We start from the raw sequence: 22,774 nt of genomic DNA, 5'->3' as shown, positions 1-22,774 counted from the left end.
CTCAGGTGAGTCGACCCTCTTCTCCGGGCGCGGCGCCTCGCATTGGATGATCCTACCGGAAGGGGCGGGGCCGGAAGGCGAGCATGCGCACCGCCAAGCCGCCCTGAAGCCCCGCCCTAGTAGCCATCAGGGCCAATGGGTGGCGAGGGAGCGGAGCTCCGCGTGACGGCGCGGCAGCTTCCCGCGCTTCGGGGAGGGGGCGGAGCTGGCGCCGTGGGCCCTTCACGCGCGCATCACGTAGCGCGCGTCGTGCGGCCGGAGCGGGCGAGGAGAGCGGGCGGGGCGCGCTCGGCGCCTGCGCGCTCCCCTCCCGGAAGCGGCTCCCGGCCGCGCTAGTTCCGCTTCCCGGCGCGCGCCCCTCCGCCAGTGCGGCTCGCGGGACGGGCGGCGCCATGGCCGGCATCAAAGGTGCGCGGGGGGCGGGGGCGGAGCGGTTGCCCTGGCAACGGCGGCGGGGCGCCCCCCCCCCCCCCCCCCCCCGGTGGGCCGCGCAGCGCCGAGCGCCCCGCCGCCTGGCGGAGGCCCTACGGCGGCCGGGGCGGGGAGGGCGGCTCTGGGGCCTCCGCCGGTGGGGCCGCACCCCCGCGGGAGACCCGGCCGGCCGTGCGGGCGCGGGGCGGGGCGGTTCTCGCAGGGAGGGGCGGTGAAGGGGCCGTGCGGCCCTCGTCGGGCGGGAGGGGCCGGCAGCCGCCGTCGGAGCCGGCGAACCCCGGTCTGCCGGACGTCCGGGGCTGCCCTGAGCCGCCCTCTGCCTGGAGAGAGGAGCGGGGCTTCCCGAGGGGCTGCCCGCCCTGCCACCCCCGGGCCCGGGGGGGGGCGGTGGGAGCCCTGCCTCGGCAGGGGGAAGGCAGGGCGGCTGGCCCCACTCTGGGCTCTCGCTGTGGCAGAGCCGCGGTCGCGTCTACTTGAAGGCTGCGGTCGGTGTTTTATGCAGCGTATCGGATACGCTTCATCTGTTGTCGATTTGTGTTCTCGTTGTAGCCTTGATTAGCCTGTCCTTTGGGGGAGCAGTCGGACTAATGTTCTTGATGCTTGGATGTGCCCTTCCCCAATACAAGTAACGTGCACTCTCTTCCTATTCTATATTTCTTTTTGCATGCCTGTAACTGCAGAATAGCTTGCCTTTCATAATGATGGACTGGTAAGTCCTCTGTGTGTGTAGGAGGCTTTGGCGTTGGTTTTTTTTCCTGGCTTCAAAAGATTGGGGCGGGAAAAAAGACCATCCAGGAGTTAATTCACCATAAAAGTGAAGGCAACGAAAGTTAAATTACCAGGCCTGGCTGCAAACTGTTAAAGAACGCACTGTCCTAACATGTCTCCAGTGTTGTCCCTCTGTGGCTGATAAGCAGATAGCATCTCCGCAGTAGATAGCAAGCGTGTATTCTCAGGGAAGCGTTTGCATTTTCTGTGGCTACTTAGTGGTAGGTGGGCTGTCGGTGACTATCAGGTGGACCCTTGGCTGTGTACCACACTTGGTAGCGTAGTGTCTGGAGTAATTGCAGCTGCTGTCGTACTTTCGGTCTCTTGATTCCTATCTCTTGGTTTCCAGGAGATAAGAAGTAGTAGACCAAAAGTTCAGAAAGCTAGGCCCATGGCTTTGACCCTTTGGAAGTGAATGCTGACTTTACAGAAAATCTTTTAAATCGACTTACTTAATGTTAAATAAATATCAAATATCCTGTTGATAGTCCCGTTAGTGGTTGTGAATTGCAGTTCTCTACATATATGACTAGCTTTCTTATGCCAGCTTTCTTTTGTTATAAAACCAGGGCTGGTGACAGAAACCCTTAGGAAGGAGATCATTATGCAGTCACCCTTCAAACAATGCAATAAAGTTTTATTGAAACAATGTGCAGTTGCATTGGTGTGTCTGAGAAATCTACTTTGGCGAGCTGCAAGCAATAAAAGAAAATGTTGCCAAATATGCTGGTGTAATTTTTGTAGCTTTTTGTTGGTTGCGTTCAGTTTTTAAAAAAAAAAAAGTCTCGGTGCCCCGTGGCGGCTGAGTATTGGCTGAGAACAATACTCTCTTCCATGTATGTGCACTGAAAGCTTACAGGCAAAATGACGTGAGGGCTCTACAAAGGTATCTCTGCAATTCTTAAGTAAAGCTGACAGGTTAAACTGAGAGTTAAGCTCATCTTGTGAGGTGGCATTAGATTTAGGCTTGCTTAGTGAAATCTTGCTTTATGAATATCCTGTTAGTGAGCTCTCTGCTGCTGCCGTTGAGGTCAGCTGAAGCCGCTCACAGACATGGTCTGTTGGATTAATGTCAGCTTGTTCCAAAGCGAAGGATTTGCCTTTTCTGGTCTTGTGTCTGTCTTTCCTGAATGTGGATGCTGGATGGGGAAAATGCCTTGCATTGATTTTAGGAAGAACAGGAAGTAAATCAAGTTAAATTTAACTTTTCTTCTCCTTTCTTTTTCAGCCAGTACTGGCCACTGTTTGTTCTGTTTTTTTACATCCTTTCTCCTATCCCGTACTGCATAGCAAGAAGATTAGTAGATGACACAGATGCTGCGAGTAATGCCTGCAAGGAGCTAGCAATATTTCTTACAACAGGCATTGTTGTCTCAGCATTTGGGCTACCGATAGTGTTTGCAAGAGCAGAACTGGTTAGTAATATTTCAATCTATGATTTATTTATTTATTTTTTGCTCGAAAACTTTGTTCTGTATCTTTTTTTACTGAAGGTAAAGCGTTCATGCACTAAGCAGCTCTTACAAATACGTACTTAAGATGCTTGCAGTGGAAACAGAATAAGAGTTCTGTTGGCAAGAAAAACTAATACTAGAAGTGGAAGCATGGCAAAATGTTGTGATTGCCAGTTGCTTCACATGGTCGTGGAATAAACGCTAACATCCTATATGCGATGCAGAGAAAATGAGATAGAAAATAGTGTGAAAACTTGACAGGCAAGTTACCAAATGTAAAAGCATATAGAATATTTTGAAGGCAATTTGTGGAATAGTTGGGCTAAAGAAGCATGAATAAACAATGCATTTTTGCACTCACTGTAAATGATACGTGGTGTTATTTTTTAAACCTCCGAGTTGTCATTACATCTTTCCCAGTGTACAGCTTTTCACTAAAATCCTTTAAAAGATGACCTTGTTTGTATGAATTTCAGAGAGCACTACTAAGTCAAAAAACATGGAGTGCACTTTCATAAAACCTCTTTAGGCAAGAACAGCTCAGACGGTCAGTTTGAATGCCTCACACCCTTTGACTAATCCACTTACTCTCCTTGGAAAACATTTACCTCCTTTTTTGTTACTGGGATATCTGCTGGCATTTTGAAGACCTGCACCCTTAAATGTCTGTTTAAAAAATCTTATAGCGTGGTTAGCAAGTATAGCTGGGCTGCAGATGTGTTTGATGCTGTTGCCTAGCCTTACTTTACTATTTTTGGATGTTACAGCAAAACAGCTGTGCCGGCTAGCCAGCGCTTTGAACACGACCAGAAGAAGCTTGCAGTGCTGCTTGGCTAACTGTGAATTGGTCGAGTCATTTTGGGTAAACCCAGCCTTCTTGGCGTAACCACAAATAATGAGCTAGTACCTTCTTGCATCATGGACCTGTTGCTGAACTTTGTAATGGGACATTAAGATGCTACCTTTTGTCTTGTCAGTATTCAGTTCAAAACGTGTCTAACTAAATTCCCCTTGTTCACAGATTTACTGGGGCGCGTGCGCACTTGTTCTTACGGGGAATACAGTCATCTTTGCCACGATCCTAGGATTTTTCTTGGTCTTTGGCAGCAATGACGACTTCAGCTGGCAGCAGTGGTGAAAGGAAGATAAGAGAACTATCACAGGCATCTTGTCATGCAGTGGCCATCCATACAAATGAGAGAATGGGCAATAAAGAGAAGTAGCGTAGCAAGCCTCTTGAGTATTCTAGATGCTCCTTTTCACCTTGTTCATTCTGAGTGTACTACTGTTGCTGACAGGGATTCTGCATTTTTATGAAGTGGAGAGATGATTGATTTCATTTTTACCTATGGTATGTTTTTAGGTGCTCTCTGGGTTTAAAATTGTCATCCTTCTGTCCGGTGTTTATGTGAAGCTTTAAATCTGGAACAAGAACATTTAAACGTGGTTTCAAAGAAGATTTAAAGTTGTGTTTCTGGGGCTTTTTTGGTTTTGTGGTTTTGTTTTTGGTGTTTTTTTTTTTTTTAAGTTAAGCATTAATACTGTGTTTCAAAATAACTTTTTTCATATAGTGATTAAATTATGTACAAGCTGAATGGAGGTAAGAGATTGCACACCACCATTGTCAATTACCAGATCAATAGATTGTTGCTATGTTTTAGCAGAGGCAAGGCGGGGAGTACCAGTTGCAGATTTTTCTTCTGCCCATACCTCAAACTGGGTGATGAATGTTGACAGCCTTCATTTCAGGAGAAGGCTGAGGAGCAGGTAGAGTTATTTGGGAGAAGTCCTAAATTTTAACACCGCTAGCACTTTTACCTGCTTTGTTATCAGTTCTTGTGTGGATGTGACATTCAAATACTCTGTAAATGTATTGATGCTATGACATACAAAACTGAAGTGTATTGTAGGAGAAGGGAAAATGATGTTTAAATTCCATTTTTTTAAAAAAATCTTTTGAACTCTTTCTATTTATAAGTATTGTATGGTTTTGAACTTTTATGTCAGCTTTTTACCACAAAGATGGTAACATGTTCATTTATGGAACTACTGGTCTGTGTTAATTTGAAGCATATACAAAGCTATTTCCTCCTTCCCCTTTTTAATTTATTTTATACATAGTATATATATAAAATAAAACAGCTTTTCAAATGTAGATTAAAACTTTGTGTTAAACTTGCCTAAGAATGATCCCCCCCTCCCAATGCAGTTGAGGCACGACTTTTTTGGAAGTCACTGGCTGAACTGATTTCACTGACTGTTTTTAAGTTCTTATGCACTATCGGTTAATAAGATTTAATGTTATGTCTGTAACTATAGCTTGTGTTCTGTAAGACTGCACACGTAGCTTCAAATATTTAAGACAAGTTTTCTGCATACCTCTCAATTGTCTGGATTTTTCATTTAAAGAAATCTGCCATTAGACATTCTATCATGAGGTAGTTGATGAGTGCCAGTTAACCAGGTTTGATTGTACCACATGCAGTGATAAACTTGACCAAACGTACTTCTAAACTATATTTTTGTTCAATTCTTTAAAAAAAAGTCTAGGAAACTTACTGTGTATAACTAAAAGCTGATGGTTGCTTAGGTTTTGCTGAACAATGGAGCAGTATGAAAAGGCACAGAATTGCAGGTCTCAGCTCTGGTATTTGTACACAGGTGTAAACAAAGTATAAAGCTTGAATATTTGAAGTCTGATGGTAACGGTAGTTACTTAGACGATATGCTCAAGGAACTGATACCAGAGGTAGGGGCAGCAGGGGGTAGCTACCTACACGCGCTGCTGTGTTAATGTTGTCCTGTGTATAAAATAAGAGCTCAATTTTATCCATGGTTGTAGAGGAACAAATAGGTGCCAAGACCCTAGCACAGAAGCCAGGCCATAGCAGATGGTCTTTCAGCCATAAGTACGTGCTTCACCAGGCTGCCTGCGATGGTGACGTTCGGAGGTGCCTAAGGGCTGTAGAATCACTCGTTCCATCACCTTTTTCAGTGAGACTTCTGCATCCCTGTCCCCAGCACGACGGATGCTTCGGAATATCTTCCAAACCAGTGGCTAGATTTGCAGTCCTTTGCAGTCCTCGCGAAGGAGGAACGCTTGGGACTTGTACAAATCTTCTGGATCTGTTACCAACGCCTTTTTTGTGGTCTGGAACTGTGTTTTCTTCTTCATTCCTGTGCTGCTAAGCCCACTTCCCCACGTGATGCTACTCTCTGGATCACTGGCCATAGAGCTGACCATGGATGTGTTGGCAGTGCATCTTTTGTATGTTAATTGCATTACAGCGTTACCTTCTTTTGCTTGCACGATTGAGTACGTGCAGTATTGCTCTGACTGATGAGCTAGACACTTGAGAGGTGTGATCCTTCCATATAATATGCACTGAGATAGCATTACCATCCTTCTAGAGGGCAGAACTTTGAACGATAAAAACTTTAAATAGAAATCTTGAGTTCTGTATGTTTAATCAAAAATACTCTAATAAAAGAGTATTTTGTTTAAAGTATTTTTTTTCTTTCTCTATTGTGGTTGTCATTCCTGTTGAAGAGATGTCACTAGATTACTCAGTAGTCCTTCAGAGTGAGTATTCGTGTCCTTGACCTTGGACTACTCTATAAAAAGAGGCTCCATCGTCCAGCGCTGTATTGGTTGCAGTGAGCTGGCTTTGCTGGCCGCGTCTCTTGCATCTGCAGTTTATCTTCAGTTTGTGTTTGAAGTCCAAATTCTGGTATGTTGGTGGTATTATTATACAAAGTGATAGCCACCTTCACCCTCAAGACGTATTTGTAACTTCGTAATTTTTATTTAAAAAACCCAGCCTTTGTAATATTTGTAATCATTCATGGCATTTCTGAAATTTGGAAACTGGTGACTGATGGCAGTCTTTTAGCAGAAGAAAGTAATGGGAATTGGTGGAAAATCCTTTTTTGGGAGGGGGTAATCGCACCCTTCCCCCTCCCCACACACACTCACTTTGGTCCTATCTGTTGGTTTTATTAACTTTTTTTTTTTTAGTTTATTCTGCGGGGAAAAAAGTTGGTTAAAATATTAACAAATAAAAAAAAATTTCTTCAGTTAAAACATTGGAAGTGGAGCCGAGTAATTTGGCCATAACCGAGATGCCACAGCTACACACATTTTTTTTTTCATGAAATCGAACTAAACTCACAACGTCGCGTGCACGAGTAAAAAGCCTGAGCGTCATGAAGAAAATTACAGTGCATCAGCTCAGCAGGCGGGCACCCCCTGCCTACGGCCACCCGCCTCATCGGGAGGCGGCCGGATCGGGGCGCGGAGGGAGGCTGCGGGCAGGGACGACGGCGGCGTGAGGGGCTCGGGCTGCCGGAGGAGCGGGAGGACCGGCGGAGGGCGGGGCCCCGCCCGGCCCTTCGCGACGTGGCGGCCGGCGCGCGCGGCCCTTCCGCTTCCGGGGCAGCCGCCGGCCCCGCCCCCTCCCGACGTGTTTCTCCTCCCAGTTCCAAGATGGCGGCGGCGGCGGCGGCTGGCGGTGCGGGGGCCGCGGCGGCGCTGTGGAGCGAGGTGAATCGCTGCGGCCAGAACGGCGACTTCGTCCGCGCGCTCAAGTCCGTTAACAAGAGTGAGTGAGTGCCGCCCCTGCCGCCGTGTCGGCGCCGGGCCCTGCCGCGCCGCAGGAGACGGCTGCGTGCGGGCCGGGCGCGGGGCCGTTCCTGGCGTCCGTGCCTCCCCCGCTTCATATCTCTCCCGGTCGGCGTCGCTCCCCGTGGTCTCTGCCCGGGCGGGCTTGGCTTTGTGCAGGGCCGCTGTGGCGGGGGCACGGCTGTGGTGGGGAAGGGGCGGTCTCCGTCTGTAGGCTTCGTGCCGGGCGGCGGGAGCAGGGCTGCGCGGCCGGCGGCGCTCCGGCGCGCTCCTGGAGCTTTTCCTGTGCTAGGGGAGAGGCGAGAGGCAAAAGCGGGTGGGGGAGCCGAGCGGGGCAGCCGCCTAGGCCCCGCTCCTGCACCGGCACCATCCGTTGCTTCTGTTGCATCGCGTAGCCCTTGCTGTGGGCCAAGCTTTCGGAGTTACTCGTGGGTTTTCCTTCAGTTTTGATCGTGGGAGGAAGGAGGGCTTTTCCCCCTGGGAACTGGAGGAGTGGTGGTGTGCATGTGGACCAGGTGACTTGGGAGCGATAACTTGCTCGGGAGTGAGAGTCCACATTGAGATGCGTTGTTTTGATAATTTGGCATCCAAAATGGGATTGCAATATAAGGCACATTATGGCTAGAAGTTCTCTCTTTGCTGTTTGTAGGGAGTAGGGACTCATCTCCTGTCCTGGCAGATCTGAGAGTTGGGATCACGTGAAAAAATCAAATACCAAAACCTATTTCTGTCTCCTAGTTCTCCCTCACTGTCTTCCACTGGTAGAAAGTATTAGCATACAAAGTGACTACCTGTCTAGAGCCATACTATTCTTCCATATCAGGTGCTTTTCTTCCTGTATACGCTTTACGTGGCACTCAGGTTTTAGCACTGTGTTCTCTGCCTGGAAGTGAAATGCCAATGAAAGATTTGTCCAGGTGTGTACAGCTCCTTTGGTGCAGCTCTGTTCCAGGCACGTTAGCACAGCGGTCACTTTGGGTAAGTTCAGTATTTATACTGAATTCTTTTATGCTGACAGGATTTGTTTCATGATCTGAGCCAAAGCAAGCCATGCCAGGACCCTTTTAAATTGACGTGACTGCTCTCTATAATGGGTTTTTGCAACTGTAACAACATATGGCTCTTGCAAAGCCTTAATGTGTCCGATAATGAGTTAGATTGTTGTGTTGAAACTCGTTTCTCCTCCAGTACTGCAGATCAGCAAAGACGATGTGACTGCACTTCAGTGTAAAGTAGTGTGTCTTATCCAGAACGGGAACTTCAAGGAAGCCCTCGGTGTAATCAACACTCACACTAAAGTGTTAACCAGGTGAGTTGTGTCTTGCTGTACTCTACAGAATATGAAACCACAAGTCCTTGAGAAGCTGCTGCAGCTTCAGTGGAAGGGACTAATAGGCAGCAAAATAAAGAGCAGGAGGTGCTCAGAGCCATTGGGATTGGGCTGCTCAGTGAAACACCGATTTGTTCTGGGTGTGAGAGGTGGTCTGGATGAGTTTAAGACAGTCTTAACATCTTGCTGTTACTGTTGAAGGGATTGTCCCTAATCTAGTTTTCTGCCACTTTCATGAGCTGATTCTGCTTGTTGACGTGATTGAGCACCATAGCTGGTACAAGGGAAGAGGACAGATCTCATGGGGAGTGAAGGGAGAAGCTCTTGCCAGTGGCAGTGAGCTGTTAGCTTTGCTTGGCTGTCTCATCATACTGTTCCTTGGGGTCCTTTTCTTTGCCAGCCTGAAGGTACTGCTTCAGCTTTTGGGGTGGTGCAAGCCCTTTGTGCATGTTCTCAAAATCAGGACCTTGGAGACAACTTGTGTTTGAGAACAAGTCAAGCTTCCCATTTGTGTCATTAAGCAGACTCTAATTTTCTTCCTAATAAAGATGCTCTTTGTGCAACGACTAGGATGAAAATTGCTACCCTGCCTGGCAGCAAAATTTTTGTATTTCAGATACTGCTGTTGTTAAGGAACTTCCCAGAAAAGTGTGTTGTAGTATCAGTGTGATGAAACATACCCTCGTTTATGTTCACATCTGAATAAAACATAATAACCTTATTCACGAATTCCTTCTTTCCTGGGATGGAAGGGATTTAATTTAAGTTTTTTTAGCTTGTTTTTTTAGTATATGGTGAGGAGGAGTAATATCTCTAAATTCAACTGGCTTCAGAGTTCTCCCTATAATTTCTTTAGCTTGGCTCTACTGTGTGTCTGTCTCTGTGTCCTGCAGAGCAGGGAAAGTGGTGGTTCTTGCTCTGTCTTGAAGTAGTCCTATCCTGCACTGAGGCTGGCCCACTGCTTTGCTTTAATTCTTAATGCCGTTCATTTGTTTTCAGACTCCCTTAATAGTCAGCTGGACTGAGATCATTTTAAATAGGCAAAGAAATAGCTGGTGACAAGTGGCACCAGCGATGAACTAAGGGAATCACTGATTAATTTTCCTTTGGCTTAAGTGGTAACTCAGGGGGTAGGGAGAACACAGCATTCAAGGTTCTGCTTGTTTGATAATGCTTCCCTGCTGCTGCAAGCTTGCTTTGAAGCCAAATTTATGTTAACATCAGCAAACCCTTTTGCTGCAGTTCTGTGCTGATATTTCAAAATAGGTTAATGTTACCGTTGGCTTAGTATCAGACTATAAGAGGGACTGTGTTTTATACCATTTCCTTTCTCTCTCTGTGCAAGTCGATTGTCTTTGAAAGTTTGCAATAACAATCTTTTGCTGTAATGATATGCCTTCTCCTTAAGGAGGAGTCACATAAGGAAGTTTGGTATCGTTTTACCTTTAAGCATTTGATTTGCATAATCAGTAGGAGGCGGGGGGGGGATTTGAAATGCCACATGTCTGGAAACACCAGAAAAAATGAACCTCTTCTTTTAGGTGAAATTTTGATATTCCTTCTCTGTTGAACACAAAGTAGGTTTAAGATATTTTCAGTGCTCAACAGATACATAATTCAGTAATCTGGGATCATGTGCTCACCTCTGGTGTTTGGCTCTTTGGGAATGTAGCAGTCTGTGACTAATTAGGGCTGCTTAAACAAGTGTGTTCGGGTGGGTGAGTGCTGTTGAATGAAGACTACAGTGCATGCTGTCAGCCTTTGTCTTGTCCTTGCAGTGACATTATTGCCTTTGAGAAGGCCTACTGTGAATACAGGTTGAATCGTATTGAAAATGCTCTCAAGACCATTCAGAGTGCCAGTCAGCAGACAGACAAGCTGAAGGAGCTTTATGGACAAGTGGTAATTACAAGCTTTTCTTCCTGGTGGGAGTTTCATATGCTGGATGCCTTGTCCCTCCTCTAATGTGAGGCAAGTATGGGGACAGTATTTCCTTCTCTGTCTTGAAGGTAAGGAGAGGTACAGTTCCCAACTGCTCCAACTTCTGTGGAGCTTCAGTCACCTGTTGCTGGAGGCAGAGTCGTCATCTTATTGCCACTGAACCACAGCAATACATTTGTGACTCCCTCTCCCTTCCTGGGTCTGCCCTGATAATAGCCATCTGGCTGAAGGGATGGATGATGGAAGAGAGCTGATGAGATTTATTTGTGGTTGAGCCATCTGCTTGCATTGGATACCTGTCCAGGAATGGTTTGCGGGACCTGACATCTCAGGCGTTAGAAGTGAAGCAGAAAAGGAGTTGCGTTTCTTCTCTGGTTTCTCTCTGGTTGATCAGAACAGTTTTGTGAAGAATTGGCTGTCTTCTCTCAGCTGCATGAAAGACCATTCATTTAATCTCTCTCATAGAGAGGTGATCTAATCTGGAAAAAGGCTGTTTGAGGACAAAACTGTAAACTGCTGCTTTTAAAGAAGCTGTTTTAGGAGTAAGAACTGTGCCGTTTGTGTGCGGGTATCTGGTGTCATTGCTTGAGTCCTTGCAAATGTAATCTATAGAGTTTGCTCTTAAAGGTAGATGCAAACATTAGTAATGTTCAGCTTAAAACATATGATGCTCTGCTGCTGCCAGTCCATGGGGAGGGAGGAAGGAGGCTGTAGTTACTAGCATATACAGGGAAATACTCTTCTGAAGGCTAATCCCTTCCCCTTCTCAGTTGTACAGGTTGGAGCGTTACGATGATTGTCTGGCTGCATACAGGGATCTCATCCGCAACTCCCAGGATGAGTATGAGGAAGAGAGAAAAACCAACCTCTCTGCTGTTGTGGCAGCACAAAGCACATGGGAGAAGGTGATGCCAGTAAGTAAGTGTGTGTGTATATGTGTGTAAGAGTGAGAGCCCAAGGAATAAAGGATATGGAATCAGAGATGTTTAGCAGGATAGAAACGTGTTCCTGTCTCTTAATGACTTCTGAGTGTATTGAAGATCACCTAGTGGTTTCCCCTGGATGGAGGAATAAACGCTGTTATTGTTCATGAGTTATACTTCACCTTTGATCTCTAGGAGACTTGCATTAGTAGATGTCACAGCAGAGCAGTAAGTACATCTCTCTGAGTCTGCATTAGGCAGAACACCTGTGGTGGCTAACACTTTCCTCTGTCTCATTACCCTCTTGCCCAGGGTAAAGCTAACTGCCTGGATCAACCAGCCATGCTTGGGAATATTTTTGTTAATGAACAGTGCAGATTGTAATGTTCTCATTTTTTCAGAAATCTTTGTCCTTGGAGGTCTGCACAGCATGCTCAGCTTTCTGTTCAGCGCTGTGGATCCACTTTCTAGTTCTCTAGAGTAGCGGTTCTTACCTGCCCTCTTTCAGCAGCCTGAGTAGTCCCCAAGTTCAGGCTGGAGTTGCATTGCTGCCTTGTCAATTGCCTCTGACTTTGTTGTGCAGTGTGAAGGAAGATCCTTTGCACTGTGACTTACTTGCCAGGTGTGTGCCCTTTTAAAATTGCCTCTAAATTTATTTTGCAAGGAATAGTTTGAATGTACATGAAAACTATAGTTTGTGTCCGTTGCCTGTCAAATCTGTATAGATCAGTTGGTGTTTATGCAGTGTTATATTTGCTTTTCATGCTAGGAGGATTTGGGCCTTCGAGAAGCTACCTACGAGCTGTGTTATAACAGTGCATGTGCATTGATTGGGCAAGGAAAGTTGAATGAAGCAATGAAAAAACTACAGAAAGCAGAAGGTAAAAAACATGGTGAGGTGAGAGGGAAGCTTTGTGCGATAGAAGTAGTTACTTGCTCTCTATAGACACACTTAATCAGAGAGAAAGAGGTTTTGAAAATTTAAAAACTGACCAGCAGCAGGATTTGTTTTAAGTTTCCAGATGGTTCCTGACAGAACTGGTGTTTTTGTAGAAGCGTTCCTCTGCAGCTCTTTTCCAGAGCCATGTGGCAGGTACCATCTCCTGGCTCTCTTACAGCCCCCTGATTGGTGTTCAACGCCTTTGAGCAGTTTTTTGAAGTAGGAAGTAGACGTAAGGGTAATCTCATAAGCATGAGATGTTTCATCTATTCTAACTCCTGGTTTTGTTAGTATATGTATATATATAAACATATACTATAAAAAATAAAAATACTTCATGGTCTGAATTAGGTATGAAATTAGTATAAGCCAATAAATGAGCTTTTTTGCAAAGAGGATTTTTTTTTATATGGGGTGGAAGGGGGATTTTGTGTGTGTTTTAAAAAAAAAAAAGAAAAAAGGCTGGGGGGGAGAATTAGGAAGAATTGGTTTCTTTCTGATCTAATTGCTCTTGCAGATAAATAGGTCAGTTCTGTCCCGATTTTGATGATAGAATAGCAGCTCTCCCATACAACTGATTTATTAAGCATGTGTAATTTGAGCCTATGTGCTGTGATAGTTGTCCTTTGGAGAGCAAAACAAGTGATGTTCTGGTGAGGTATACGAGAAAGTTAAGAAGTGACTGGTGTGTGTACTGAAAACCGATGGAATTGCTGCCCCGTAAAGGGTGGTGTAATCTGAATATTGCAGGCTTGGAGCACTTAAAATAACTCCCAAGATGGTGAGCAGTTGCAGCCGAGTGATCCCTATGGAAAAGATCAGGAGCTAGGTTTAAGGAAATTGGCTCAGGAGAGAAAATGAGTGTGTGACTCTGCTGTCAGAAGGCAGCTCTGGGAGGGACAGTATATCCTGTGCATTTGATATTTCTTCTGCATCATCTAGTCTTCTCCCTCATGCTCAGTCCCATCCATCATCAGACTTGTAGTCTGACGTGCCCTTGTAATGCTGCAGAAGTTTCAGGGATACATGAAAAAAGTATATGTTCCCGCATGCTTCTAGGCTATTTTTTTTCCCCTAAAGCCTTCTAAATTGTGTTCTTCAATTTGTTTTTCCTTCTAGAGCTGTGCCGCCAGTCGCTGTCAGAAGACTCTGTAAGTTCTTGATGATGTTCTGGAAAGTGTTCGCTTTGCACCAGCATGAACGAGGGTGCGGTCATAAAGCGTCCTGCAGATAGCCAGAGGATAGCCAAAGCTGCTGTGCAGTGTTGCCCAGCAAGATTTGCCACTGCTGCTGGTACCCGCTTGTGAGGCTGGGGCAGCAATCGTGGTTGTTGCAGAAGGGTAGCTAACACTGCAGGCTGTTTGCTGCTGTGCTCCTTGCACAGTTGCCTATGCTGGTGCAGGCAGGATGGGTACAGGTTGTCTGAAACCTCCCTGTGACCCACCCCTGCTATCGATGAACACGCTGAGTGGGTGGTGGGAAACACAGGAAATTGGTAATCACTGTCATCGGTTCGAGCAGAGGGGCAGATTCAGTGCACAAGTTAAGAGTATCTTCAGATTCTTGCAAGAGCAGGTGAACTTTTCTTTTCTCCTGACTTAAGCCAGATACGCTTGTATTTGTGCTGTGGCTACAACCTTCACCTGTAGTAGCTGGGGTACTTTGCTGCTAATACTGCCCAAGAGAGCTCATAGACATTTGCCAGCAGAATGCTGAAGCCAGGGGAAGAGAGGTGAGATGGCAGCTTTTTTTCTTTTTGCCTTGATTTTCCTCCAGGATGTGACAGAGGAAGACACTGAGGCTGAACTGGCCATTATTCATGGTCAGATGGCTTATATCATGCAACTGCAGGGTCGTACAGAGGATGCTCTACAGCTCTACAATCAAATAATCAAGTTGAAGTAAGGGCTTTTCTAAAACAAATGCTCAGTCTGCCATCTGTAGAGAGACCACTGTTTAATAACAATGCGCTTTCTACTTTTCTTATCTGCAGGCCAACAGATGTAGGACTGCTTGCTGTCATTGCAAATAACATCATCACAATTAACAAGGTATAGAATTACCTTGCTGCTTTCAATGTGGTTACTCAGCCTGCTTCTCTGCTTCTGTGGAGAGAAGGGAGATAACCAGGAAAGACTTTTTCCTAAACAGTAGTTAAATCACAGACCCAGAGACCTTTTCTTCTTCAAGGTATGTAGTGAAATCTTCTCATGATGTGTGATTTCCCCAGGACCAAAATGTATTTGACTCAAAGAAAAAGGTGAAGCTGACCAATGCAGAAGGCGTTGAGCATAAACTCTCCAAGAAACAGCTCCAGGCAATTGAATTCAACAAAGCTTTGCTGGCAATGTACACTAACCAGGTAGGGGAATCTGATCCGCAGTAAGTAGATACAGATTTCCTCCACAGGAGTTTGGCTAGGCAAAACTGGATATGCAGCAGTTCTGTATCAGAAGATAAGACCACTTGCTTTAGGCATATAGGTGAGGAGAAAAAAAAAAAATCATCCCTAAAAGAACAGCCAGCCAGTTGTGTAGTGACTTGAGTGTTGCTGTAGGGAGGACGGTGTGGAGATGACTAGAAGACAGAAGGGGTGTGTGGGGTTGTTAGGTGCATCTGAAGTGCTACTAAGGGGACTTGTTCTTGGTTCTGTGTACCCATTTCAGGGAAGCCATCGCTAGCATCTCTTCTTAGATACAACTGGTATGTTAGCCCTGCATTAGGTGCTTGCAGAGATTGAGAAAAGTGTATTCTCTCTTCCCACTCCTCAGGCAGATCAGTGCCGCAAGCTGTCGGCAAGCCTGCAGTCGCAGAGCCCTGAGCATCTGCTCCCTGTGCTTATCCAGGCAGCCCAACTGTGTCGCGAGAAGCAGCATGCAAAGGCCATAGGGCTTCTGCAGGTAGGTTAAGAGAAAGTACTCTTTTGGCCAAGCTCCATTTAAACTTGTGCTTTGTGTTCTCGTTTGCTGTTTCCCTTAGCTTGTTTTGTCTGGTTTAAATTTCCAGGGGTATCTGACTGTGCTTATTTTGGTTTGGTTTAATGCTGCTGGAAAGCATTTACACCCAACTGAACAATGCCACTTTTAAAGGCAAATAGTTCCCTTGTACCTCTCATTTTTATGCTTAGGAAGCTGTAGTAGACTTCTTCTACGGTAAGCAGTGGGCTCTGCTGCTCTGCTTGCAAGCAGTTTGCAATAGCCTCCTTTTTGAAGGGAGTGAGTGGCCTGGGATGGAAATTTGAGAGGATGATGGGCCACTGGCACACTTTGGGGCCCTCCTCTGCTGTGTGCTGAAGCCTGCCTGTGCTGGAAAGCTTCCTTTGGCTCTTGCCAGCCTGCTGTGACTGAGCATGAGATATGATTCACCAGAGCAGCTGCCTGGTGCCCACACACATATTGAATTGTTCTTTCTTCTGACTCTCAGGACTTTGCAGACCAGCACCCTGCCAGTGCAGCTGAGATCAAGCTGACGATGGCCCAGCTAAAAATTGCTCAAGGTATCCAGTGTCCTCCTTTGTTGGGAAGTGTCTGCACATGATAATGGTACAAGGGGTGAGAAAAACAGGCTTTGGGACAATCTTTGCTGCAGTCACTGTTGTGACAGGGGTGCAGAGCAGAGGTGCTTTCAGTCGGGTATTCTGTATATATGGCTATGGCAGGATAACACTCATAGCTTAATGTCTGTATGTCCAGGCTCCACAGATCCCTGGCAGAGATGCCCATGGTCTTTGTGAGTAATAGGGCTGAATCTGTTCTGGGGCAGGAGGGTCTTGGGAGCAGCGTGGGGCTCCCTGATGCTACCATTCCTGTGTACAGTTGGGCAGTGCAGAATTGCTCCTGGAAGAGAAGACCCTGCTTGCAAAAGCTTGCTCCTGAACCCTTGCAGGATGTGGCAAGGGCAGAAAGATCCTTTGTGTGGAGGCCTGTCCTTTATTCCTAGAAACGGGGGAGATATTCTGAGAAGGGGATTGTTATGTCCCCATTGCTTACCTTTGGCTGGAAGTTCACAGGCAGGGGGAAGTGTTACTGTGTCACTCAGAGCATGTTCCTCCCTGTCTCTCTTCTAGGCAGTGTCACCAAAGCCTGCATGATCCTGAGGAGCATAGAAGAACTGCAGCACAAGCCTGGTATGGTAAGCAAAACTCAGTCTGAACTGTGTGAGGTTTTTCCCTTGTAGCACAGCTTTGTACTACCTGCTCCCTGTTGCCTCTTCCCTGTGGTTTTCACTTGACCTGAATGTCTGCAGGGAATTTGAGCCCATCTTCCTTGTCTTGGACAAAGGCGGGATTATAACTTGCATCAAGTGGCCTGAATTTAGCCACAGAAGTACTCTGCCTGTCAGCAGAGATGCTCTCTGCCTATGTTCCCACTCTCTCGTAATCCCTCAGACCTGTGTGTTGCCTGGATTTACTTGCATAACATGACTGGAGAAGCTGCTTCCCTGGTATGTACTGTTGAGAAGTTTTTGAAGCAGCTTTAGGACAACAGGCATTAGGGAGAAAGTGCCATATGTTCCATCCCCACAGCGTCACCCTGGTCTGCATGCATGTCCACATCTGGTATTCGGAAAAGCTTGATGACCTTGAAAATGCTCAAGTGTACAGCGTAAGCGTCTTGAGCAGAGGCTGACAGTCGTAGGTCTGTTCCAATTGCAAGTGTGAATGATCAAAGTAATTTACAGGGGCAGTCAGCAGTACCAGCTCCTTGCCCTGGGTCACCTCTAGTTGTGACTGGGGTGTAGACACACAGGTGGTGTCTGTATCATCTCTTCAGTGCTGATTTCTTTTTTCATGGCTCTTGGGATAAAGAATAGGGGAAGAAAAAGGGTTTCTATGAAACTGTGTCCAGTGGCAAGCAAAGAAAGTGTCAAGACAAGAAGGTTCTTTCTGTGAATGCAGTCTTAAGCTTATACCATAGGAGAAAGATTGGTGGGGACATTTCCTGGGGAGGGACCTGGGTAGGAGGGTCTCCCCTAGGTATCCTGCCTGTTACCACAGCTGGTTTTTAGGGACAGAGCAGAAAGCTCACATTGACCCTGCTTTTAGGAAATCCTGTCACTTAACTGCTGACTCTCTGGCTATAGGCGGCTTGTGTGAAGACCTGCTATAAGCTGCTCTTGAATGTTTGCAGGTGTCTGCGTTGGTGACAATGTACAGTCATGAAGAGGACATTGACAGTGCAATCGAGGTCTTCACACAGGCTATCCAGTGGTATCAGCAATTCCAGGCAAGTCAGACCAGAGGAGCTAATGCTCAAGGATTTGTCTCAGTCTTTTCTAGCTAGTCCAACTCAGCTTTTCCTGTTGATGCATAGCCCCAGCAGCTCATCCGGTTGGGGTTTTGGAGACCTGTGAGCTCCTGTTTTGTGAGCATTTGTTTTATCGCTGTTGCGTGGTTTTAGATGTGTTGCAAACAGGGAGCAGCAGCTCCTGTCAGATTAGGAAAGTGGCGTCAATGAGTGCCCAAATGTAGCAATCAGGCCTTCTCCCTGATGAGAAAGCATTGTGGAGCAGCAAGCTGCCTTGTCCCACACAGTTCTGCCTCACATCCTAGAGTGCAAAGGTGGTTTACTTTCTGCATGACAGGGCGCTAACTCAGTTCTTCTTGGCCAGGTCTCAGGGGTATTAAAGCCAGCTAGAGCTGGGCTCCATGCTGTGATAATGAGGAACTAATTATGGCTGCTCTGTCTTTCAGCCAAAGTCTCCTGTCCATTTGTCGCTGATAAGGGAAGCTGCCAACTTCAAACTAAAGCATGGCAGGAAGAAGGAAGCAATCAGCGACTTGGAGGAGCTCTGGAAGTGAGTTGGGTGGTTGCTGAACAGGACGTCTCTACCCAGAGCCCTCTGCAAGCTGTCTGGTGCTAGGCAGTGTCTGCAATGTTGGTTGGCTGGCAGCCATCCTTTAGAGTTGCTTTTGCACAGGGGCTCCAGTGCAAAGCCATATTTTGGAAGGAGGGGGGATAATTCATTTGATCTATAGCTGATGTTCACTTGAAAACCTGGTTGACTTGTCCCAGAGGCCTCTTGTGTGCAGTGACGGTTGCTTTGGGAACTGGGATGCATCATTTTTTCTAGTGCTACATAAACCATGGATGTCTAGGTTTTAGCTTTTATTATACACTTGATGGGATTTTTTGGGAGGGACTGTTAACTTGGCTTCACTACTGGGACCTGAGGGATTTTTGCTTTTCATTGCCTGCTTCATGATGCTGTGGAGATGTCTGCACCTGCCTTCGTCCACAGTAGTGATGTTTGGTGATGTGCTCTGGAGGACACCACAGACTGACATGCCTGTCCCCACAGACAGCAGCTATGCTGCAGCAGCAAGCACTGCATGGTGATACCAGTCTTTGGGATGAGCGTGTACCTTGGTAACTTGGTCCTTTTTTTTTTTTTTTTTCCCCCTACAAAGGCAAAACCCAAAAGATGTGCATACTCTGGCACAGCTCATCTCTGCCTACTCCCTGGTGGACTCTGAAAAAGCTAAAGTGTATCCTTTTGATGGTGGTATCAGAGCAAAGAAAGAGGCGTTTGGGCATTGCTCCCTTGGATTTCAGCTGTGTGGGGAATTCAGACCCACTCTCACCTGAAGAAAGGCAAGGAACATCTCCAGAACAGCTGCATATCCAGGTCAAGTTGTCTGGAGCTACATTATTTCCCTAATTGGTTTGATTACTGTGGGATCCCAGGACCCTTTTGTCTTTGGCCTCCTTCTCTCTGAGAATTGATAACTTCAGACTAGGTGGAACCAAAAATAGGAGCGCCTCCATCTTTTCTGCTGGAATCTTAAACCTGTGGTAGTAACGCAGGACTGTGCCCGATAAAATATGGCTAAGCTCTCACTGACCCAAAATGTCAGGTTCACATACTGCTTTTGCCACCCTGAGCAGCTTTCAGAGGAAGTTGTTGCTTCTGTCCCCATATCAAAGAAGGGAAAAATGAGGCAGATAGTGATTAAGCAGCTCATGCCGCCTTGTGTAGGAAGCTGGTGAGAGAGCCAGACCTAGCCCCGTAGGCCCGTCTGGTGTCTGCATTGCTAACAGGCCGAATTTGTTCAAGCTGAAGTTGCCCGTTGCTGTCTGGACAAACCTGGGTGTTTATCTTTTTGCTTGCCGGTTTGCATCCCTGAACTCTTCCCTTGCAGTCTTAGCAAACACTTGCCTTCCTCGGACACCATGTCACTGAAAGTAGATGTTGATGCGCTGGAGAACTCCCATGGAGCAACCTATGTTCGGAAGAAAGCTGGGAAGCTCACTGGAGACAGCCAGCAGAAGGAGCAAGGGTAAAGTGGGCTGCTGTAGCTCTGGTGCAGTTATTCTTTGGGGTGGCACAAGAATCATACCTGGTGTGGTGGGGGCATTGCTGTAGAAGGCAGGCTGGTGGAAAGGGAGCCTGTTGTTTAACTGCAGGGAGCTTCAGGTAGCAGCAGACCAGGTTTTGAGAGAGATGGGAGTGGTTTAGCTTCTTCCAGAGCTAGTTTTTAGTTGACTTGTCTGCTATGTCCGTGCTGCGTCACAGCGGCTGTTTCCCTTCTTGCTTTTCAGACAAGGGGATGTGAAGAAGAAGAAGAAAAAAAAGAAGGGTAAGTTGCATTTCTTAGCTGTTGACACAGCACAGCTCCAGAGAGCTCACCAGATTGTTTCTTCAAATAGCCAGCCTTCAGCTCCCCAGGAGCTGGAGCCCTTTGCTGGGACTGGGTCCCTGTGAATCCAGATCTTCGTGATAGCTTGTTTGGATGGGGCATTTTTTCCACAGAAGTGAGAGCAACACCCTGATAGGATGATGTGGGTTGCTGGGCTCTTTGCACGTCCTGGCTGCTGACATCCCATGCGTATCCCTTGGTGATGCCTGTCTAGTGTGTTGACCCCAATCTCATTTCCTGGCGCTGGATGTTCTGCAGGAAAGCTGCCTAAGAACTATGACCCCAAGGTGACTCCCGACCCTGAGCGGTGGCTTCCAATGCGAGAGCGTTCCTACTATCGTGGACGGAAGAAGGGCAAGAAGAAGGATCAGGTTGGCAAGGGGACTCAGGGTTCAACCACAGCTGGCTCCTCTGAACTGTAAGTACCCATTTTGCAGGCCTTGGTGTGGGGAATCACTCCTGGGCGCCGGGGAGGGCTGGGTTTGTGCTGCTTTTCTGTGGCTCTGTCACCATGCCAGCCGTGGGTAGCGCAAGTGAAACTGCTCTGCCACTTGAACCTTCTACTAGCTGCTCTTCCCGAAGATCCCTATAGGTTGCTGAAAGCCAAAATAGTATGATCGGCATGCTTAAAGGTGCCAAGGTGCAAATAAAATTCCCATAGTCTTTTAATGTGCTTTTCTTAGCTTTGACGATGAGATGAATGTTGCATGCTTTCTCTCGAGCTATTTGCTTTCAAGTCTTCTGGCAGCTGGAGAACCGTTAGCCATGGTTTGGGAAAACACTATACTTCCTTCTAAGTTGACACTGATTATTTGAGCTGGAATTGGGGTTTACCGTTGTGTGTGAGGCCTGACAGCAAGATGGTGACTTACTAGCATCTGAGAGAAGGAAATACTTCTAAAATAATAGCAATGCAGGGAATTGCCAGTGCTGTCTGATAGTTTCTCTTTACACAGCTGTCTCAAAAAAGAAGCATGAAAAGCCTTTCGTGGCACTGTTGGCTTGAGCAGTGTTTGCAAGGAGAGCTGGCATAAAGATGCCTTTGTGGTTGAGGAGAGAGAAAGGATGTTGGGTTTGCACTGCCTAAGCGTGGGGGCCAGAAAGACTTCTCTTGTGTTGCATGAGCTGCCACCTGTCTATTGAAAAGTTAGCCGTGCTTTCGTTGTTGGGAACTTAAGCTATCTAGTGAACATCAGTTAGAAGGTGATTGCCTGCCCTTTGAGACATGTTCTCATCTATCAGCCCTTCTATGTTTGTTGAAGATTATTTAAGATCTCCTTGCATGAGTGCCCTCCCGTACATAAGGCTACCTAATGCTATCTTACGGGGCAGCTGCTATTTTTCGCTGTCAGCTTCCTGCAGTAGTGCCACATCTTGCAGGTGGCGGTGAACCCACGTGGTATCTCTTTCTCTCATCTTCTCTGCAGGGATGCCAGTAGGACTGCCAGCAGCCCACCTACCTCCCCTCGGCCCGGCAGCGCTGCAGCTGTATCGGCCGCAAGTAACGTCATCCCTCCCAGGCACCAAAAACCTGCTGGTGCCCCGGCCACCAAGAAGAAACAGCAGCAGAAGAAGAAGAAAGGGGCTAAAGGAGGGTGGTAAAAAGCACGATGTGTAACCTCCCTCCTTCAATAGGTGATGCTGGTTGCAGAATAAAGGTCAAAAGCAAGTGCTGGCGAAAGACTCTTGGCATCCGGATCTTTGTCCTGCCTGTCAGTGGTCTGGGGGGAGATGGGCTGGTATAGGCACCATGATGTGTCTGCTCACCACGTTGCCTTTGTCACACTTGCCCCCACTGTGACTTAGGGTGTTGCCATCAAACTCAAGTGTAGCCCCTAAGAAGAAATCTGTCCACGTTGCCAAACAGTTAAAAGATGTGGAATAATCAAGAACTTCTTGAAGTGTAGTTTTATGCTCTTCCTGCATGTGTTAGTTAAGGCCTTTAGCAGATTTATCTGACAATGTGTCTGACTATGCATGATGCAAGCACTGTCTTCTATGTCTTGTCCCAGTCAGTGATTGACCACCAAAGAGCACGGGCACAAAGGGTCTTGGAAAACAACATATGGGCTAGATTATACAGAAGATAATTTGAAGGGGGAGAACAAGGCTGTTAGGAGAAAGCATGGCAAAGTGTGTGGCAGCTGACTTGGTGTCTCCTTTTCTGTAAGCCAGCTGCCTTACTCTAGTGGGCTTGGCAAAACAAGAGTGAGCTAAAGCAAAGTGGCTGGTTGTGATGGTGGGGTGCATTGAAGAGGCATTGCACTTCTCAAGTGGAAGCTGGTGGTGAGACGGAAGATGTGTCTGCTCTCCTAGCACCCCACAGGTAGCCCCCAAGCATCTCTTGAAACCTCTGGTTTGGTCTGAATGTAGCAAAAACATTTTTCCATACATGGACTTTCAATGGGTAGAAATAGCACTTCAGGGAGAGTTGTCAGATGTCAGCCCAAAAGGAAAAGGCTTCTGTCTCTGAAAGAATTTAAAGCAAAGCCCTGAAGAGGCTGGGAGCAAGGGAAATGTTACTGTGGCTTAAAAAAACCCCCCGAGTCCCAATGGAGTAAAAATCTGCGAAGTAGAATCCAGTCTTTATTACCTTGACTGTACACTGGGAGCACCTGGGAAAGGGGGCTGAATGCATGTTGTGCTCTGAGTGAGAAGAAAGAAGAACAGAGCATAGAGAAAACAGCTTTATGAATGGCTGGCAGAGTCACTTGCTGCCAAGTGAG

The 22,774-nt window shown here is 46.9% G+C and overlaps 2 protein-coding genes across 2 annotated transcripts; both read left to right on the top strand.

Moving 5' to 3' along the window:
• The first annotated feature begins 350 nt into the window (after positions 1-350).
• On the top strand, positions 351-6,163 carry LEPROTL1 (leptin receptor overlapping transcript like 1). The gene is made up of 4 exons (XM_050896743.1): positions 351-408; positions 982-1,057; positions 2,429-2,615; positions 3,676-6,163. The coding sequence occupies exons 1-4, from the start codon at positions 393-395 to the stop codon at positions 3,790-3,792; spliced, it is 396 nt and encodes a 131-aa protein (XP_050752700.1). The 5' UTR covers positions 351-392; the 3' UTR covers positions 3,793-6,163.
• Positions 6,164-7,140: 977 nt separating this feature from the next.
• Positions 7,141-21,738, top strand: SRP72 (signal recognition particle 72). Its single transcript, XM_050896400.1, has 19 exons — positions 7,141-7,255; positions 8,464-8,584; positions 10,384-10,507; positions 11,317-11,460; positions 12,239-12,350; positions 13,529-13,560; positions 14,186-14,310; positions 14,403-14,460; positions 14,640-14,771; positions 15,181-15,309; positions 15,833-15,905; positions 16,476-16,540; positions 17,539-17,634; positions 18,102-18,205; positions 18,819-18,896; positions 19,551-19,688; positions 19,951-19,988; positions 20,307-20,466; positions 21,476-21,738. Exons 1-19 carry the CDS (start codon positions 7,141-7,143, stop codon positions 21,648-21,650), a joined length of 2,019 nt encoding a protein of 672 aa, XP_050752357.1. The 3' UTR covers positions 21,651-21,738.
• Positions 21,739-22,774: the final 1,036 nt, after the last annotated feature.

This window comes from Gymnogyps californianus, chromosome 4, assembly GCF_018139145.2.
Source record: "Gymnogyps californianus isolate 813 chromosome 4, ASM1813914v2, whole genome shotgun sequence".
NCBI lineage: Eukaryota > Metazoa > Chordata > Aves > Accipitriformes > Cathartidae > Gymnogyps > Gymnogyps californianus.
Note: the sequence above shows the minus strand (reverse complement) of the source record. Positions and strands in the feature narration are given on the sequence as shown.

Bases quoted from the DNA above. Each gene is read 5' to 3' on its own strand.
- SRP72 (XM_050896400.1), top strand. From the start codon at position 7,141: ATGGCGGCGGCGGCGGCGGCTGGCGGTGCGGGGGCCGCGGCGGCGCTG. The intron at 11,461-12,238 runs GTAAGTAAGTGT...TTTTCATGCTAG, and splicing joins CATGGGAGAAGGTGATGCCA to GAGGATTTGGGCCTTCGAGA. The intron at 18,897-19,550 runs GTATCCTTTTGA...CTTCCCTTGCAG, and splicing joins GACTCTGAAAAAGCTAAAGT to TCTTAGCAAACACTTGCCTT.
- LEPROTL1 (XM_050896743.1), top strand. The intron at 1,058-2,428 runs GTAACGTGCACT...TTTCTTTTTCAG, and splicing joins TGTGCCCTTCCCCAATACAA to CCAGTACTGGCCACTGTTTG. The intron at 2,616-3,675 runs GTTAGTAATATT...CCTTGTTCACAG, and splicing joins TGTTTGCAAGAGCAGAACTG to ATTTACTGGGGCGCGTGCGC.